The sequence below is a fragment of the Falco naumanni genome, chromosome 19, assembly GCF_017639655.2.
Source record: "Falco naumanni isolate bFalNau1 chromosome 19, bFalNau1.pat, whole genome shotgun sequence".
Lineage (NCBI taxonomy): Eukaryota > Metazoa > Chordata > Aves > Falconiformes > Falconidae > Falco > Falco naumanni.
The window spans coordinates 4418789-4437887 of record NC_054072.1 but is presented as its reverse complement, the minus strand read 5'-3'; the positions used below and the strand labels follow the sequence as shown (position 1 = coordinate 4437887).

General features: G+C 56.4%; 1 protein-coding gene and 1 long non-coding RNA gene across 2 annotated transcripts; one reads left to right on the top strand and one right to left on the bottom strand.

Moving 5' to 3' along the window:
* The first annotated feature begins 1015 nt into the window (after positions 1-1015).
* LOC121099323 lies at positions 1016-18738 on the top strand. Its single transcript, XR_005831445.1, has 3 exons — positions 1016-1218; positions 17462-17669; positions 17856-18738. It is a non-coding gene; the product is annotated as an uncharacterized LOC121099323 (long non-coding RNA).
* On the bottom strand, positions 5020-17462 carry LZTS1 (leucine zipper tumor suppressor 1). The gene is made up of 3 exons (XM_040618142.1): positions 10491-17462; positions 9248-10069; positions 5020-7961 (listed from the first exon to the last, which is right to left on the bottom strand). Exons 1-3 carry the CDS (start codon positions 10839-10841, stop codon positions 7296-7298), a joined length of 1839 nt encoding a protein of 612 aa, XP_040474076.1. The 5' UTR covers positions 10842-17462; the 3' UTR covers positions 5020-7295.
* Positions 18739-19099: the final 361 nt, after the last annotated feature.

The window sequence follows — 19099 nt, the reverse complement described above, 5'->3', positions numbered from 1 at the left end:
AAAATGAGCTTAGGCATCTGATAGGTTTAAATTTTCTGTGTGAACAGTACTACTAAAAGGGTGAGGGGGGCCTCGGTGTGTTTAGTCAGCCTGGGGCCTGACTCTGCCTGAATTCCTGGTGTCTGTCCCTCTCCATGAATTAGCTGTTAGAGGCTGCCTGGCTTTGGGGGCGCAGCGTGGCTGGGGGGTGTGTGAGAGGCAGTGGTGTGAAACGGGGAGAGCCAGGGTTCTTCCGGAGGTACTGCAGGGAGCAGCAGTGAACCAAACGCACCTCCCTCTGCTGAACAACGTGCACAGTGAAACCAGTCAGTTAATGAGGGAGGAAAGCACCTTTCTGCTGATGTTGTGGTTCATCTTTGAAGAGTTCTGCCCTCATGTGCTGAGCTGCACCGACACCCTCCCTGTGAACAGTTTGTTTGACCGATAAAAGCCTGAGGCTGTCTCAGGTCTTCTCCTATTAGATGTTGTACTATGCTATAATTCAAGCTGTTTCTTGTACAGCAGTACAAGTCCTTGAGGTAGTAAAGACATTAGCTCATTTTTTTAAGAAACTCATTTAAATGTCCAAGCCGGTTCCTGCAGTATGTTTCTCACCAGGAGAGACACTTAAGTTACAAATCCCATATCCTCAGTATTAATAATAGCTATGATTGTCCCACAGAGCTTGACAGGCTGTTCACTTTGTGTGGTGGAGGAAGAGGAAGGAGGATCTAGTATGCCAAAAACATGTCTGATGGCTTGAAAAAAGTTGGGACAGGTGCTTTTGATTTTTTTTCTACCTTTTTTACCCCCTCAGTTACAGTCCTTTTGTCCTGAGGGGGGGCCTGTGCTTAGGGCAGGGGAATAACTCCGTGAGCAGATGGCAGCTGTCAGCACTCAGTAATGCAGGTTTTGAAAACATGAGTAAGAGGAGAAGTTCCAGAGTCCAGTGAATTCCTGAAATCCTTCAGCAGGTGACAGGTTTTGGGGACAAAGGTTGAACAAGCATTCCTGAGGGTGTGTGAGCGCTGCGAGCGAGCGAGGCAGCTGCCTGCCACCAGATACCTGCGATGTCTGCATATGGATAACATGGCCCCTGAAGCGTGCATGTGTTACAGAGCAAAGCGAAAGGAATTCTGCAATTAGAAGAATATTCATGGAAATTAAGCTCTACTAATTTGCAGCTGATGGGAGCAAAGGGAAAAGAATGAGATTGATTCCGTGGCTCGATGCAGGCTGGTGAGCAGCTCCCACACACCGGCAATCCATCAATGATAGTCTGGCTCATCCGGGCCAGGCAAAGGTTTGGGATGAATATAAATAGCGAGGGTGGCTTTGTGCCGGGGATAAAATAGCTGTTGTCTGCAGCACGTGGGGGCTGCGTGCTCTGCCTGCGCTGCGTGAGGCCAGCCGGGCTGCAGCGAGCACGGTGCTGGATGGAGCGCAGCAGCCACGCAGCGGCACTGCGCGCCCGGCCAGGGGCGAGCGAAGGGATGGAGCAAGCTGCTGCTTGTCAGTTCCCCAGTCAGGCGTGTTGCTTCCAGAAGGACAGGGCCATTTCAGGTCCTGTATCACCTGGAAATAACGTTGTGGTTTTTTTTTTTTCCAATTCAATATTTAGACAGAAGTGCAAGAACTGCTTCAGAAATGATCAGACCTGCTGGAAGCAGCGGCCCGTGCACAGACGCTTCTTAGCTTGCTTGGATGCTATGGATTGCAAGTGCGCTGAGCTTTTTAGCGGCGCTCGCGGAGACCAGGGGTAGGGCTGGCTCTGGTTCACTTGGCTTTGTAAGGTCAGGGGAGGAGGTCGTGCTTGTGGGCACAAAACCAGCCTGCTGAGGCTCTTCAGCTTTTATCTAGGGGACTTAATTCAGGCTTGCTTGCTGTTTAAACCCCTAGGACCGCTGGTTTAATGAGGCACGTATGTCCGGCAGAGATTTGGTGCCAACATCCAGCTCTGACCTGTCCCCTCTGCTCCCTGGACTTGTGCACGGGAGCGGCTGGGCTGCAGCGGCTGCGCTGCCCGTGCCACGCTGCTCCTCGCTCACAGTGGCTCCCGCCGGCACACCTGAGCCTGAGCTCCTCCGGCTCCGGAGGCTCGAAGCGGGGCAGAAACCTCTGTGTTCCTCCTGGCTGCTGGAGGAAACGCATGTGCCACCCCAGGCAGAGCATCGCCACCCCCCTGCCCGCAGGCAGGTCCCTGGGTTACAGCAGACCCTGTGCTACAGACAGGGAGCCAACAGCCCGAGCTGGCGCAGGGCTCTGCAGGAGAGGAATGACACAAACAGCGTTAGTTCCCATCAGCCGGAGGCCTCAGGAGCAGGCTGGGGCTTGCAGCACAGCTATTCCAGCACTGAGCTGGGAACGCAGCCCTTTGCCGGGAAGAGCGGTGGGAAGGCGATGGGCACCCTTGGCCAGCAGGAAGGGGTGCCCCTCTGCGTGGCGTCAGGCCGGCCTGTGCCGTGAGCCCTCCCTGGGCTCTGTGTCCCTGCCCGGCCAGGAGCCAGCAGCTCCGAACACGGCGCTTGGCCGGGTGTTAAACAAACAGCCCAATATTTCACGGCGTAGAGACAGCAGGTACCATGCTAAATGGGACGTGCTGATCTCCCAGCTGCTGCCTTAGCGCATTTACACGCTGTTTTTTCTTTTTTCTTTTTTTTTTTTTTTTTTTTTTTTTTTTTTTTTTTTTTTTGTAATGACTAATGAGGACTGCCTGGGGGTCTTATCCCCCTTTGCCAACTGATGTCAGCCAGTCGGGTCCCTCGGAGAAGCACACGCCAGCTGTCGGCTCATTTAGGAGGGGAGGAGAGCAAACATTGGACACGTTTCCCCCACCCTGCCCCTTGGGTTTTCGGTTGGGACTGGCAGATGTAAGGCAGGGGAGCAGGCTGGTGGGGAGAGCCGCTGCAGGTTATTTGCACATCAAAAGCAGCTTTGCCTCCGACCCTCTATCACCCTGTGAGCATGAGGTGGCTCGATTTAATTGCTCTTTCAAAGGCAGCCCTGGTCTTGTCTCTGCTGAGATTTTAGGTCTGACTTTGCCCCCCATAGCCAGAAACTGGTGCAGTGGCACCAGGGTGTTAAAAGAAGATGCAAATCAGCTTTTCTCTGTCTTTAAGCTTATTTGCATCCGCTGATTAGTTCAGCAACTGATTCAAACTCCTTCTGTTTGAGGACGGTTGGTGCTCGGGCAGCTGGAGCAGAGCTACCCAGAGCATAGGCGAAGGGGGAACCCCAGTGACTGTGGGGGAGATGCACGAGCGGGTGCTGTGTCTCCCCTTTTGCCCCCAACACCTGAGCTAACCGTGCCCCTCGTGCTCTGACGCTTCCTCAGCTCGGGAGCCCTGGCACGCACTGATGCCATCCCATTCATGTTTAACCTCCACAGGGCAAGCACTGGGCGTCAGAGGGAACGGCTTTGCCCCAATATTATCAGGGCTTTCTGCTCCTTCCCGAATGTGCCTGCTCTTGGGGGCGTGAAGCAGTGGGGTTGCAGCAGGGATCGGGCTGTCCTCTGCTGCTCAGCTTTCCTTGTGAGCAAGGGAGCCGTGCTTCTGTCCGTGCATCAGCCCTACGAGGGCCAGGCAGTGCCCACCATCCTGATTTCTGCTGCTGCCTGAGGCAGAGGATGCTCTGAGCCCTCCCTGTGGGAAAGACACAGCTTTTTCTCATCAGTAGCTTCATTAGGGTTTTGGTGGAGAAGGGGTGGGACCCTCACCTGGTTTAATGGAAGAAGCAGCCCAGGGTCCCCAGGTCTGGGGATTTGGCTTCCCAGTGTCCTGTGTATTGCCAAGAAGCTCTTCTTATGGCATATGTGCCCTTGGGGATGCTGCGCTTGCTCCTGGACCTGCCCTGACTCCTGCTGCTGTTCAGCCCCGGTAAATCTCTGCTCTGCTGCACTGCAGCATTTGCAATTTGGTTGCAACCTTTGTGGGACAGGGATATCTGCTGGGGTAATGTGGGATAGCTCAGGGGTCTCTCCTTGCTGCTCTCTTGGCCCAGATACATGGACAAGCCTGGGAAGGGCTCGGCCAAGCCGGCAGCACCCAGCAGCCAGGGCAGGCGATGGTCGGAGGTGATGTGTAACAGAAGGTGCTGCTCAGGAGAGAGAGAGAGAGCCCTCGCACGTGGTTTTCTATCTCCTTCCTCCTCAGCAGTTTTCAAAGGCTCTAAAAATAAACTTCCCTCATGCCTCGGGCAGCGTGAGCGAAGCCAAGGTTTCCCTGGAAAGCGTCAGTGGGAGCTGGGTGCTGGGGCCAGGTGCCCTTTCGGGGGGCACGGAGCAGCTCATGAGTGGCTCAGGGTCCCCACCTTGCTCTGGAGGGGTGAGTGTCCCCTGGAAGCAGCCAGAGGAGTCAGGACAAATGGCAGTGTTTTCTACAATTTGAGTGCTTCCCCCTATTTTCTGTCTCCCCAGCCTCCCCCTGTGCTGTTTAGACCTGTGAAACCACCAGATCCGTGCAAGGCAAATCGGCTCTGAGCTGATTTGGAGGAAAACAGCTTCAATAGTCAAAACATGTCCTTGGTTTCATCAAGGCATTTGTGCTGTATCTCTCCCTCTGGAGCTGTGTTCTCTGGCTCCCCTTGGGAGATGGACCAGCCCACGCCGGTGGGGCTGGGGGCTTTGGGCTGCGCGGGGTCTGGATGAAAATCAGTTTCACCTTCAGAGCAGGAGGGCGAAGGCTGTGGGGTGTGAGCTGGGAGCTGGGCCAGGCGGATTATCTCCTCTTCTCCGATATCCCTGTGTTCGCCGGAGGCAAGTTGCTGCTTTTCCATGCATGGGTTATCCCAGCTGCACGGCGGAGATAACGCCGCTCACCCATGCGGCAAAGCGCTCGCGGGGCTGGAAACAAACAGGGCCAGGTGGAAGGATGTCCCCAAAGGGGACCTTGGAGTGTTGTGATAAATGATTTGTGGCTTGAGGGGGGTGTGTGTGATGTGCCCCGGAGAGGGGCACGGCAAAGTACCATCCTGCATTGCTGCTGGCTGGTGGTGAAAACCCTCCAAACGCTGCCAAGCCAGGCACTCGGAGAGGCTAAATAAGTTTTAAAAAATTTATTTATAAATAAAACCATAAAATTACCAGTAGTTTACATCAGTCACCAGAAATAACATCCAAAAAAACCTGCAGAAAAATAATTATATGTACAGGCTGAGGCCGGCCAGCCGCAGAGCGGGCAGGGCGGCCGTGGCTCACACCGGCAGCGACACACCTGCGATGCGGACGGTCACACACAGCGTTGTGCAAAGGCAGCACATCGATGCCTCCGGGCAATCACATCATACAGCGCTGGCTGGCGAGGACACGCGGCTGGGGCAACGGGGACCTGGGACGGGGCCACCGAGGCCAGCGGGAGCGGGAACAAGGCTGGGCATTGCCGGGACAGGGGCTGTGGGATGGGGCAGCCGGGAGAGCTCGGCACTCCTCGGCACCCCTGTGTTTGGCACTGGAAAGCTCCTGGTCACTGCACTCTGGCTCCGATGTGGGACACGGAAGGGCTGCAGAGCCCTTGGTGCAGGGCTATGGCTTGGATGATGCAGAAAATCCTGTCCGGCCCCATGAGCCAGAGTGGAGCTGGGTGCCGTCCTTCATCCCTCATCTTTCAGCTCTCCAAAGCATCCTTCAGCAGGTCTGGGCAAAGGCTGGCTGACCCAGCGTGGCCCCAACCCACAGCCGTGGGGCTGGAACCGGGATTCGAGGCTGGCTTTTTTCCAGCAGACCATGGCTATGGATCGGCTGGTGCTGTGTGCGTGTGCCAGGACGGGCCGGGGTGCCCTGGGGGGTGCTCGGGGGCAGGTGCGGAAGGCACAGACTGGTTTCTGTGAGTCGCCCTTACAGGCTGGCTGGAGCAGGGTGAGGGATGCTGAATTTTGCTGCTTGCGCACAGCTTTGAGCCCTTGGCCAAATTTGCGGTATGGGATTGTGCAAGACCCCCCTGCCCGCAGCCCTGGGATGGAGCCTCCTGGGCTGGTGCCCACCTCGCTAGTGGGTAAACAAACGTATTGCAGTAAAAATACCATTGAACTAGCACAAAGTGGTCCCGGCTGGAGACCTCCACCCTGGCAAGCTGGATGCTGGCTGACTCCCTCTTGGCCATGCTGAGCTGTGGCAGGACGGGAGAGTCACTGCTGGCGATGCGCAGTGGAGCCTGGCTATCTGCTTGCTGGTGGCAGGAGAAAATTTTAAGAGCTGGAGTAGAAAACAAAATGGAAGTGGTTGGCTGATTGGGTTTTTTTAACCAGCTCCTGTTGATGGGATCCCGTGGGTGTAAGGGCACAAGTGGAGATAAGGCAGCCGGGGTTCCCAGGAGGGATGGTCACAGCGAGCAAGTGAGAGCACACGGGGTCATGGGGCAAACACAACCGAGTTCCACCCCCTGATTCCTTGGGTCAGACTGTGGCTTGGGAATTTCTGTTCCTTTTTAAATCCAGTTGCCCATCTGGCAGCTGGAGGAAAGGGACACTGGGTCCTTGTCCATCAGAGTGGGAATGCTGGGTTTGCTGTGGCTCTGCAGGTCCAGGGAGGAGGGATGTGCAGGCGCGGCCATGGCCAAGGGAGGGGATGGGTGCTGGGTGCGCTGTGCCCGTCAGTGAAAGGTGATTTTGGTGGGGGTGTTGGCTGTAACAAGGTGGAGGGTGCGTGTGTGTGTGGGTAGGGTCCTTCCTGAGGCACTGCAGCAGCCGAGGGACGGGAGAAGTGGATGTGCAGCCTGCGCCGGCAGCAGCTCCTCGGTCCCGTGGCACCCGGGGTTTGGCACTGACCGGAGGAAGGTTCAGGAGGTGTGAGAGCAGCGGCGCTTCCTCCAGCCTGTGGGAAGGGACCGGCTGGAAACGTGCCAAGGCTGATTCCTCTCAAAGAAGGTGGGAAGGGCTGTGGCATCCCTCTTCCCAGAGCTGTGCTGTCATGGGACCCCCCCCCCCCCACCCAAGTGTGGAGCAGAGCATCCCCTGGGAGTTTTGCATCATCTTGTTACCCGACGGGAGATTATTTGCTGAAGTCCTGTTCCCTGACCACCCCCGTCGCTGGCTTCTCAGTCCTACAAGGGGGCAGAAGGGGGGCGAGGGGGAACTGCTGGCACGTCACCATTGGCACTAGTTGCTTGTTCACCTCTGTAACACGACAGGTGGCGGAGGGCACCGCCGCGGTGCGATGCAGGGAGGGGAGAAGGGCTGGCGAGCTGGCCAGGCCACCAGCTCCGCTAATAAATACATGGCTCATCTGAACTGTACAAGGCGTGGGGCAAGCTGCAGGGCAGCGCTTCTACCTGGGAGAGACTGCCACCCCTAAGCTGCAAGGAGGATTAGGCAGACCTGGCTCAGATCTCAGTGGCGATGATGTCCTCGTAGGGGACATCGGCACCGGGTATGTCCAGCTCGATGGGCTCCTTGCCATCTTCCCCTGCAGCGAGCTGCTGGAGCATCTTCTCCAGATTCTGGTTCCTCTTGTACATGTGCAGGTAGCTCTGCTGCAGCTGCTTCTGGTAGTGAATCACCTTCTCCTTCTCCTCCTTCCATGTCTGCCGCTCGTGCTGGAAGCCGGAGGTCATCTGCTCATTGTTGTCCCGCTCAGCCTTCAGCTCTGCCCTCAGCCTCTCCACCTCTCCCTGCAGGGCTTGAGCATCGTCCACCACAGCGCAGGGCCTGGCCACCTCCCGGGCTTCGCTCAGCTGCTCCTTGAGGATGGCGAGCTCCGTCCGCAGGTCCACGATCTCCTGCTCTAGCAGATTCACCTTCTCCCTCAGCAGCTCGGACTCGTTCTTCTTGCGCTGGAGCTCATTCTCACACACCTCCAGCTCCATGGCTTTGGTGCGCAGGGAGCCCTCCAGGTCCTGGGTCTTCATCTCCAGCCCTTCCATCTTCACCCTCACCTCCTTCAGCTGAGCCTTCAGGCTGAGGATCTCAGTGGTCTTGGTGTTGAGCTCTGTCTGGGACTCCTTCAGCTGCTGCTTCAGGAGGGAGATCTCCCCCGACTTCTGGCACACCTGTGGGGAGGGATGCAGCACCCCAGTTAGGGCTGTACCTTGGAGATGGGCAGCACCCACAGTACCCCATGCAAGCCACGCTGGGCTCAGCTGGGGTTCAGCATGTGGAGACCCCAGCCACAAAATCCCACCCGGGGAGATGCCCAGCACAGAGAGCCATGCCTGGGCCCTCCAGGGGGCTGGAGGGGACCTCACGCCCTCCATGCATCAACACCCTGGCTGGCACGGAGGGCTGCTGGTGACCAGCTGTGAGGATTTAAGGAGCTGACACCCTCAGCGGAGGTGTGGAAATGGGGTGTCAAGGAAGTGCTCAAGTCTCAATACCCCGTCCAACATGTTTGCCGAAACCACTGCTGATGGCTCACGCGGTCAGTTAAACTTGCTGAGCTTGTTTTGCAAGCAGACACCCAACTGCACCCCACAAAATTGCATGTAAATCCCAGTGGAGCATCCCGCCGGAGCCTGGAGCGTGGCTGGTACAGCTGCTGGGGGCTCGGCATCCAGCTGCCCCCGGGGGGACCCTGCGGCCGCAAGGCTGGTGGGGCTTGCTGAGAGCCTGGCAGGGCGGCTGGCGAGCGCAAATAAACCAGAGACACCGGACGCGATATGAGCAATCCTCGCGTGCCAGGGAGCGAAGCTGGGCACCGTGCTCCTCCAGGCTTGCTGGGCAGTAGCTACGCTTCTCCCTGCGTGCAGCCGAGCCGTATCAGTGGGTTTTATTCCGGCGGGTCTGAATTTTCAGCAGTTTAACAGCCTTTGTTCAGCGCTACCCAATCAGTGGGAAAATTAAGCCTAAGCAGAGAGTGGAAGGTTTTACTGCTCTCTAATAAATGGCCATGGCAAGTCCAAGCAGTTCCTATTTACTCGCAGGAAGGCGGCTTTACTGCTCCTTTGGGGCAGGCAGTCTGAAAAACCCTCTGCTGGAGGTTGGAAACGCAAAGTTATTTTAATGACTGGTGTTTTTTTTTTTTATGCAGTAGTTGTTTCCTTATATGATGTGAAGTGCTGAGGGGTTAAGAGGGGCAGTGAGTCAATTATAACTTACAGAGCCTCCACGTGACAGACTAGGGCTCTCCTTGGCTTTAATATCTATCTCCTAAGCCTGGGCTTAGCGTGTGCACCACCTGCTCTGCTCAGCCCCTCCGTAGTGCTGCTGGATGAGGGCACAGAAGTGGAGCAGAGCTGTGTGGCTTATTGCTGGTGCTGGAGCCATCGCCTTCCACCCACATTCTTTGCTTTTGGCATTGGCAGCCCGAGATGCTGCTCGGTGCTCCCGTGCCACTTACCTCCCACTGGGTCTCCTCCAGCGCCGGGGCGAAGCTGGTCTTCTCTTTCTCGTAGGACCTCAGCTTGGTCTCCAGAAGGTTTTGCTCCTTCATGAGGTTCTCCAGCTCCTCCCGGAGCTGCTGCTTCTCCTGCTGCAGCTGAAACACCTGGAGGTGAAGGACCTGCTGCGTCCGCTGGGTTTTCTGCGAGGTTTGCTTGAGCTTGCTGTTGCATTTCTGCTTGAGACCCTCAAGCTCTTCCTTGCAGCGCCGCTGCTTCTCTTCGTATGCCTGGCAGGAGCTGACTTCTTTCTCCTCAAAGCTTGACTGAAGCTCCTGCAACTCTCCCTCCCTCTCTAGCAGCTTCTGCTCCAGCTCCTGGATGGTGGACTCATCCGTGGAGATGGGCGAACGGATGCAAGTGGTCTTCTCGGCGGCATGGTGGTGGGGGGCTTTGCCAGGGTTGAGGATCTTGTTGCCCCCATCGGAGAAGGACATGGCCTTGAGGCTCATCATGTTGCTATCCTGGATGATGGCACACTGCAAGATGTTGTGGGCTGAGCCCCCGAAGCGGCTGATGGGTCCCATGGGTGTGACGAGGGGGTCGAGCTGGTAGCTGCTGCTGGTGCTGTGGGTGGGGAGGCTGGACATGGAGTTCCTGCCGGAGTCGGACAGCCCCCCCGAGCACAGCACCGGCTTCAGCTCCTGCTCCTTGGCTTTGTCCGGGGCGTGCAGCTGCTGGGAGAGGTGTCCCCCATTCTCAGGGGAGGAGTGGAGGATGGCGCCCGAGCGGGGCAGCACTGGCTTGAAGGCGGTGGGTCGTGCAGCTGGCTTCTCCGCACCCTGGGGAGAAGAGAGAGCCTGTCAGCACAGACTGACCCCACGTCGTCTGTTCTCCCCCATCCCTTCTTCCCCCAAGGACAAGACCCCCACGGTGGGAATGGCTCGGGTCTCCATCAAGGGCCAAAAGCTCGGGAGGGTGCTGATGGCTAGAACTGCCTCTGGTGGGAGGCTAACAGCATGTTTGGGAATGAGAGGACCCAGAACGTATTGCTGATCCAAATTCCCAAAAGCAGAGGGTGGCAGAGTGCCCCCAGCACCTCCCTCCTGCCCCTCTCCTCCCACCTCCTTGGCGCAAACTGTGCTCTCTGAGCCTTCTCTTACACGAGGACAACCCCACGGTGGGACCTGCACCCACTTTGAGAGCAGATGCTGTCCAGTGGGACCCCCCCACACTTCTGGGGCCACCGCCTCCCCTACTAACCACCTCCAGCTGGCTAGGAAATGGCATCAGTTTCTGCGGCGTGGGCGTCCCGAAGTCCATGCTGCTCGTCCCAGCTTGGCTGCCCAGCTCCCCGCTGGCAAGCGCGGTATAGTCTGCTCGGTGGGAGCCGTGAGATTTCTGGCTGACCTTGATGTAAAAGAAGTCCTCATTCTTGCTGCTTTTGGAGCTGGACTTGTGGCTGGAGTCCTGGGAGAAGCCAAAGCGGAGCAGCCCGTCTGAGTACCTGTTGAGCTTTTTCAGGTGGGATGACTTGCGGAGCTTGTACTGGGAGGCTCGGCAGTGCTTGCTGTGGAAGCTGTGGCCGGAGATGAGGCTACTGACGCTGCCCATGCTGCTCCCGGGCTGGGGGCATGCAGCGGGGTGAGCAGAGCCCAGCCGAGCCGTGTGCCGAGGGGTCCGGGCAGCAGGCAGAGACGGCTGCTGCTGCAATCATAGCAAAGACCTTGCTGCGCCTGGGAGCTGCAAGCCTGGGGGAGGCAAAGAGAGCAGGGTGAGGAAAAGCGGTTTGGGAGGCAGGCGCGATGCTGCGCCCATAGCCTGGGCATCGGCAGGAGCGGGGCGGTGTCTGATGGTGTGAGTGGGTAAATGCACGCCTTGCACGCAAGTTTGGGTACAAGCTGTTATCGGCATGTGAAAGGCTTTGTGCAAAGGGCACGTGCGTGCCTCAGTGTGCGTGTTTCCCCCTGTGTGTTGGGCTGGGGGCGTGTGTGCAGGCGAGCTGGTCGTTCCTCGGGTGTGCAAAGGGAGAGGGATGCTCGCTGGGGCTGGTACCCGGCGGCCAGCCCAGGGCTGCTCTTCCTCATCCCTCCGCAGAAGCCCAGAGTGAAGGAGGGCAGCAGATGAGGAAGATGGGGAAGAGCAGGGCTTTCCCCTGTGCCTGGGGATGGCTCCAGGAGCCTCCCACGAACTGCTTGCATCCTCCAGGCTGGCTGGCACCCTCCGTGGCACAGTTCCCAGCTGGCTGGGTGCATCCCACCCTGCACCCGGGGACTCGTGGGGAGCTGCTGGGTATGGTGCAGCCGGATGAGGCCAGGAGGGTTAGGAGACACAGGAGTCTTTAAAAATAAAGAGAGGAGGAAAAGACATTTGTAGTGATTTTTAGGTGCCTAACAGGCACTGATTTCAACAAGCACCTGTGCCTCCTGCTTATTCCATGCTGGATGGGTCCCATCTCCTGACAGCTGCGTTCGACTCTGTGAGCTGCAGTCACAACCTTTTCTGCATCAGCCTGTCGCTCCCTGATTTCTCGACAATTTTCTGTGCTCCTCTTAACCTACCTGAAAAGGGATGCTGTGAGGCTTAATTACGCTTAATGTCTGTGCAGCACTTAAGAAGACGAGAGGCATTATGTGTGTGCAAAGTATTGTGATTACTGTTCAGAGGTATGCAGGGCTCTGCATTAATTCACTTTGCTCTGGGGGAAAAATGTAAAATAAAATCCCAGCTCCTGGTGGCCTTTGCGATGCTTGGCTCCCAGTGCCAGGGCTATAATGGAGATGCATCTTCCATCTAGATCATTAAAGGGTGAGGCGGGGAGAAGAGGGAAGAGCTGCTCGTAGGCACAAGTTAGTGTGTAATCAAAATGAGCTAAATCCTATTTGCAGAGGGTGATGAAAGAAGAAGCGTTTCTGCTCTCCGCTGCATGCAAAACAGCCCAATGCGCCCGCTCTCCAGTGGGTCTTCTCCACTGGTGCCCCATGCCAGTCTTCCACCGCCTGAGCAGACATCCTGGGGGGTAAAATGCCCCCTGGCAGCAGGAGAGGGTCAGGGGGTGGAGGGGGTGCAGGCATGGCGTGCCAGGGCATCCTCGCTGCCTCATCCTCAAAGTCCAGAGAGTTGCTCCTATGTTTTTCCAATTCTTCATGACGTTCTGCCTCACGCCTGGTCCGGTGCAGGCTCCTCTGCATCCTGAACAGGGTAACACAAACCTGTGCTCATCCCTCAGCTTTATTTGTTTTCTTTTTCTCTGCGCCCTGAGGACCCAGATTGATTAAGTGTCAGAGAAAAGTCCCAGAAAGACAGAATATCCGCTTTAATCCCTAAATCCATTTTTAGGAGATTAAGAGAAGTAAGTAAGAACCAAGATCTGAACTGCTGCCTGGATGCTGATATGCTAAAAGCGATCGATGGCTTTGGCTTCATTCATTTTTATAGGGTAAGAGGCATAATGTGCATGGAGGGGGACGCGTCGCTGCAGGGAACGGGATAACTGGCACAGGAGGCTGCTCTGCCTGCAAGTCCCTGACACCACGCTTGTGTGTCTGTGCCTGCAGAGGAGGAAAGGCAGTGTCACAGCTGCCAGCTATCGCGACAGCATCCCAGAGACAGCGCTCGATGTGTGCGAGCGCGCGGGAAGGGGGAAGCAGCCGCTATATGTAAACATATATATATATATGTAAACACCTATGGCAGAGGTGTCAGGGATGTTTGATTCCTTAAAGCACAGTGTTGCAGGGTCATGTTGCTGGTGCTCCAGGGATGCTAGGCTCACTGTCCCTGTGGCCAGATCACCCATCCTCTTGGATAGATGCGCCCTTAGTTTTTTGGGTGCCTGTAGAAGACAAGAGAAACGTGGGGAGGGAGACCTGGGACTTTCCAGCCTCTTGGCAGGAGGTGTTTCAATCAATCCCAGCCCTCCTACACATGCCTGAGAGGGCTGGGCACGTCTTTTTCTTCTTCTTCCCTCTTTCCATTTAGAAGTGAACACTTTGAAAGCCGTGGAGGAGTTGGCATTCACGCACGATGTGAGCAGAAAGAGAAAGGCTCTGGAGACAGCACAGCTGGGAGCACACCGGGCGAGCGGAGGGCGCAGGCTTCTGCCCCAGCACCTCCAAAAGGGGGGACCAGACTTGTCCCCCTCCCTCGTTCAGCCTCTGTGCCACATGCATCTTTCCCTGCATCAAATCTAGTGACCGTGTGATTACAGGGAGCCAGATCAGTTTGCTGAGCCAAACAAAAACTAGTCACTATGTACATGCGTATATATTTAGACGCATGTATATATGTATATTTTAAGGGGGTTTGCATGCTTGGCAACGGCCACAATTCAGTTAGGTTAGGCATATTGCAAAGTGTAAAAGAGGGTTGGGAAGAAAAAAAACACCAAACGTGAGGGTGCTGGGTCTGAAAATGCCCCAGCAACGGTGGATGCCCCAGCCTGTAGGGCTGCGGGGGGCGGCTGTTGGAGGTGGGGGGCATGCCTGGGTGAGCGGGGGTGCGTGGCACCCCGGCTGTAGGCACGAGTGGGGAGCTCATGCTGCAGTGGGGCAGCCTGCAGGGGCATGAAGGTGTATTGGGGCCGGACCTGTGCGTGCCTGTGGGGTGCACGCTGTCTGCTGTGGGTCCGTGCGTGGCTGCCAGCGCGCGATGGCGATGCCATCCTACCAGATGCCACCTGTCAGATGCCCATCCTACCAGATGCCACCTGTCAGATGCCACCTACCAGCCCGGCTCTGCCCCTGAAGCCAAACCCTGCAGCCCCCAGCCCGCTCAGCTCCTGGCCTCGCCTGGCTCTCGTGCTAAATGTGATTACTTTGGAACGTGGTTTGCCCTGTCACTCACCAATTAACGAGGACAGAAAGCCAGAAAAGACACAAGCCTTTCCCTCTCGCTCTGCTGCCTCCAGCAAATGAGCCCTTCAAAGCTCTTTTGTCGGCGCCGTGGTGGGGAGGGGGCCGGGGCGACAGCACGAGGCTTGTGTTGGTGGGACCCCCGGGGTGATGCTGTGCCCAGGGGCAGTGCCTGGGCTCCACGACCCTTCACGGGGCTGCCAACAAAACCCGCTGAGGCGGAGTGGTGAGCCAGGTGCGGGGGTCTGGCGGGGGGCGCCTATGGGACAGACACCCAGTAAACACCCGGAGAGCGTGGTCTAAACCCCCGGGATCAGGGGCTGAGTGCGCAGATGCACCCACTCCTATTTTTGCAGAAATAGAGGGGAAAAAATGAATGGCATCTCGCATTCACTGCAGTCGTGCCTACCCCGCACATGGGAGAAGGACTCTCCCCATCGCCTCCTTTCTGAATGGTCTGCAGGAATTTAATCTTATCTCCTTACAGCAGTTTCTTTGAAGCCTTTTCCTCTCCCCTGCAGAGTTTTTACAGGCAGTAGCTTTCTCTCTGCCTTCCTCAGACAGGTCACCTTCGTAAGAGCCTTCGTTTCCTTCCAGGCTTCGCAGTGCTATTCCCTCCCTGCTGATCCTGTTCCTCTCCCCTCGGAATGTGAAAGCTTCCTTCTCCCCTGCACTCTCTCGCCTACTCTTTTTTCCCTCTTGGATTATTATTCATCATTTCTGTGCAGATGCACCCACGCGTTTGGGTGTTTGTTGGGAGATGCACAGATAATACAGAAGCAGCAGCAGCTGCCAAGAGCCTGGATCCAGGAGCAGCCTCCTTCCACTTTCCCTCGATCGATGCCAGCTGATGTGCCCCTCTTTTACTCAGTGATTTGGGTCTTTGAGACACCCAGAATGTGGCCCCAAGGGGAAAAATGTGGGCATTTCCATGGTAAAAAGCCATGCATGTGCTACAGGGACTTAAGTTTTAATGAAGAGAACGGCTTAATCCAAAACTTGGAACACAGCGATCTCATTGAGCTGGATTTGGGATCTGCAACCACAACCAGGTTCTGGCTTCAGGACCCTGAACACCGAGGAAGCCCAGGTTGATGAGATGGACCCGCGTGGGGCTGCGCGAGCATCTGCCTGTCCCTGCTCAGGCTTCCCAGCTCAGCCCCCTCTCCCCGTGCCCAGCTGGAGCTAGGCTCTCCACAACCTGCTCATTTTGGTCTCCAAAGAAATGGCAGCAATAGGGCTTGGAGAGCCCCATCGGTGGAGCCGACCTTGCCCCCACCCTGTAATCTTCACCCTAATCGCGCTAATGGGGATGAATTCAAACACCGCCCAGGCAGACGCCATCCTTGTGGTGTTCAATTGTGGCTCGGTGCCGGCGAAGGGCCCCATTACAAGGCTTTCATTCACTCTAATTCATTGTCCCCCGCTCATTCATTGACATTCATTGGGATCATTTTGATCGGAGGCAGGGAGTGAATTGAGTCCGGGACTCACAAAGCGCGCACCATGTGTTCTGCCCTGATTTGCCATTAGTGAAGGGGGACACTCCAGATGAAGAATAACCAGCCTCAATTACATGTTACATCCACTCTAATAGCCCAGGAGTCCATCACACTTAATGTTATTTCAATGAACACTAAGAGAATTCACACCCACTGGCTGGTGCTTGTTAGAGGAGCCGGCGGTGGCTTTGGCAGGGAGTTGGGTGGGCTTCGTGCCAGCACAGCAGTAGTAGACTGGTGCCGTCTCTCTGCCAGTGTCCCCTGGCAGCTGGGCTCTTACGTTGCGACCAGTGATCCTGCTGCAGGCCCTGGTGGTGAAGGTGCAGTTGCTCAACGGGGGGGAAAAGCCACAAAAGGCAATCTGCATTTGTTTCGAAGCCCATGGGCAGTGCCGAGCACTCTGCACCCAGCTCCTGCGGGAGGGCAGCACAGGTCAAGGTCACTTATGCCACCCTTTCTCCTGCCAGCCCTGCTGGAAAAGCCAGAAATCAAAGCTGAATTCAGCGTCAGCTTTGGAAAGAGCTTGAAGGAGCTGTGTAAACCTCTCTTCCATCCATCAAGCAATTAAGGCACCAATCCTGACCGGGGGTGAGTCAACAAGTGGCTTTAATGGGAGACCAGGGCAAAATCATCCATGTGATGATGCAGGCAGCATTGAGGCAAGTGGCTTGAGTTATGTTTGGGAAAGCCAGCACTAGAATAAGAGGAATTTCTCAAATTAACAATGAATCATATTGGCAGAACATGCTTTAGAGGATACCAGCTCGACACCTGCTGTGCTGTGCCTACTTCCATACTGTCTGGTCCCTCCGTGGGGAGACGGCACTGTTCCCCTGTGTGGGAGCCCTGGCTGAGCAGGGAGAGGCTTCTGTCCCTGCCTGGGGACGATTGCTCAACCCACAGAAAATTGGTATAAGTCAGCAAAGTCCCATGACTTTCAACGTCTGCGTTTCTGCACAGTCTCGTGCTTTCTCTCCAGCAAATGCTTACTGGACAGTTAGCTTGTGCACAAACTAATAGCACCAGCAAATATGTGGGCTAGAAAAAGTGATATATTATTCTCCCTGTCTCCCTGGCCTGAGAGGGACTTAGAAGTGAGCCAAACCTTGTTTATCTTCGCGTTAGCCAGCAGCCCTTTATTCCCAGGAAAAGCTGGTGTTTGCCCTGGCAGCCTGGGGGAAGTAACAGCCCACAGGGAATTCAGGAGCTGGGCAAAGTGACCTGTCGGGAGGGGGCTGGGCTGGGGCTCAGGAGGTCACCGAATGATGCAGTGATGGGGGACAAAACATCACCTACTTAACCTGCTCCCACCTGCCAGCCTGGCCGGCGATGGGATGGTGTCATTATAAGAAGGCTGTGCCGGGGAGGTGATGCTCCCTGGGCAGCCCACGAGCATCGCTCATGCCGTCCTGGGCTGTTTGCAGAGCCAGCCTGCGTTTCTGTGCGCAGGGTGACGAGATTCCTGGTGTTGAAACGCTCCGGTTCTCCCCCGCACAGCTGCAGTTTTTACTAAATAGCTTCATACGCAAGGAAATCTGAAAAAGCATTACCAGGAGCTGGGCTTGAGACAGTCCTGCCCCCCCTCCTACTGTCCCTGTGCCCTGTCTGACCTGGGGAGGGGCTGTCCCAAGAGAATCTGGTCTCGCATGATGCCCTACCCTTGCTGGATGCACGCACAGCAACAGCAGGGCATTGTGGGAATATCCCGGCACTGCTCTGGCAGCCTGATCCTCCATCTTATTACGCCCTGGGCTTGGTCTGTAGCTCTTTTTCGTGCCTCTGATACCCCACCTTTCTGCAAGTAACCCTCATCCTACCCGTGACGGGACCCCCAGCCCCACCCAGACCAGAGCCCAAACGCTTTCTCACTCTGTTTTAGGTTAAATGCAACTCCAGGACCCTCCAGCTTCCAACCTTCACTCACCCACATGTGAAGAAAGCCCACCTGTGCCCTCCCGAAACCCCCAGCCCCCCTCACAGCTCATCCCCACTCCCGCCAGCGGCCTCGCGCCGTACGGATTTCGGAGCTCATCGGTGATTCAGCAGCGGGCACAGCACCCACACAAGTCACATCAGTCATGCTCCCGGTACGAAGGAAACGCTCGTATGAGACATAGCTAAATATTCTTGGGGTGGAGAGAAAGATCTTTTCAGCTTACTTAATTCCACACAGCATCTGGCTGTTTCCCACTAACGAGCAACTAATACTGCAATTAAAGCCCTGCTAATTGGAAACTCAGAAATGCTCGGGTCTTTGCTTTTGTCTTTCACAGGTTTGCAGGCTGGCCGGGGCTGCGGCGGGCACACCGGAGTGGTGATGCCAGCACCAGGAACTGCGACCTCCAGACTGGCAAATTCACATCCCTGCTGCAACAGGCACCATGGCTCTGCGGGAAACAGCCGGCTCAGCGCCGAGACCCTGCCGTGCCACGGTACCCAGGCCACCAGCACCCACCCAGTCCCCACCGGCTGCTCACGGGACAGACCTCGGGGAGGGGTCTGTGCAGCTGGGGGATGCTGCTGGGGAGAGGGGCTCCTGTTCCCAGGGAGGACCTTGCAGCAGGTACCATGCACGGTGGCCCGTCCCCACGAGGCTGGCAGGTGCAGAACTGCTCCGTCCCTGGGAGGAGGGTGAAGGGGCCCTCGCATCCCCACCGCGGGTTAGTTATTTTGGGAACCGTCTGGAGCTGGCAGCTGGTGCTGGGGTGGGTGACAGCTGAGCATGGCTTTCACTTGGGATCCGCGAGGCCCCTTCTCACGCATCTATTTCCGACCCTGTAAAACACAATCTGCCAGGGTGTGAGCTTGGGGGGGGGCACCCAAAAAAGCTGCTTGCAAGGGACCGGCTTGTGCTAGGCAGCTCAGGGTCCCCGTGCACCTTGGAGGTGCCCTCCAAGCGTGGTTAGGAAGTTGCAGAGATGCTGTCCTTTAACTCCTGCCTGCGCAGCACCGACTCGGTGAGGTCTGTGCCTGGTGCTAACTGCCATAGCCCCTGTCAGCAGCCCGACCGGTGAGGTTTGGTGTCCTACACGTCTCCCACGCGCTTTCTCTGGGGTCTAATTGATGGAAAGTGTTTGGCTGCCCAGCTAAAAATAGCAAGAACTTCGTGTAACTTGAGATGAGCCCTAAATACTTTTCCTCCCAGCTTTCCGCTTCCACAGGCCTTGCACGTGTCTTCCTCTGTTCCCCTAATTATGGATTAGAGAGTAATGAGAGACAGTGAGCCCATTTCCCCCAAGGTCTGACAGGATGGTAGTACCAAGGGCTCCTTCAACATGCCAATCCCTCACCAATCACCAGGAAATACCTGGACTAAGGCTTGTTCTGCTGCAAAATCCCCCCAAGAATATACAGGGGAAAAGCATCTTCTTCGCGTACAGGGAAAATTTAGAAGTGGAGCTGCAGGCTGCCATGGAGACAGGGCTCTGTCTGCAGTCCTCCTGCCTTTTATTGTCTCCTCGCCTCTCCCAGGTGGTTGAAAAGCAGCCAGGAGCATAGCCAGCATTGTCTCCTGTGC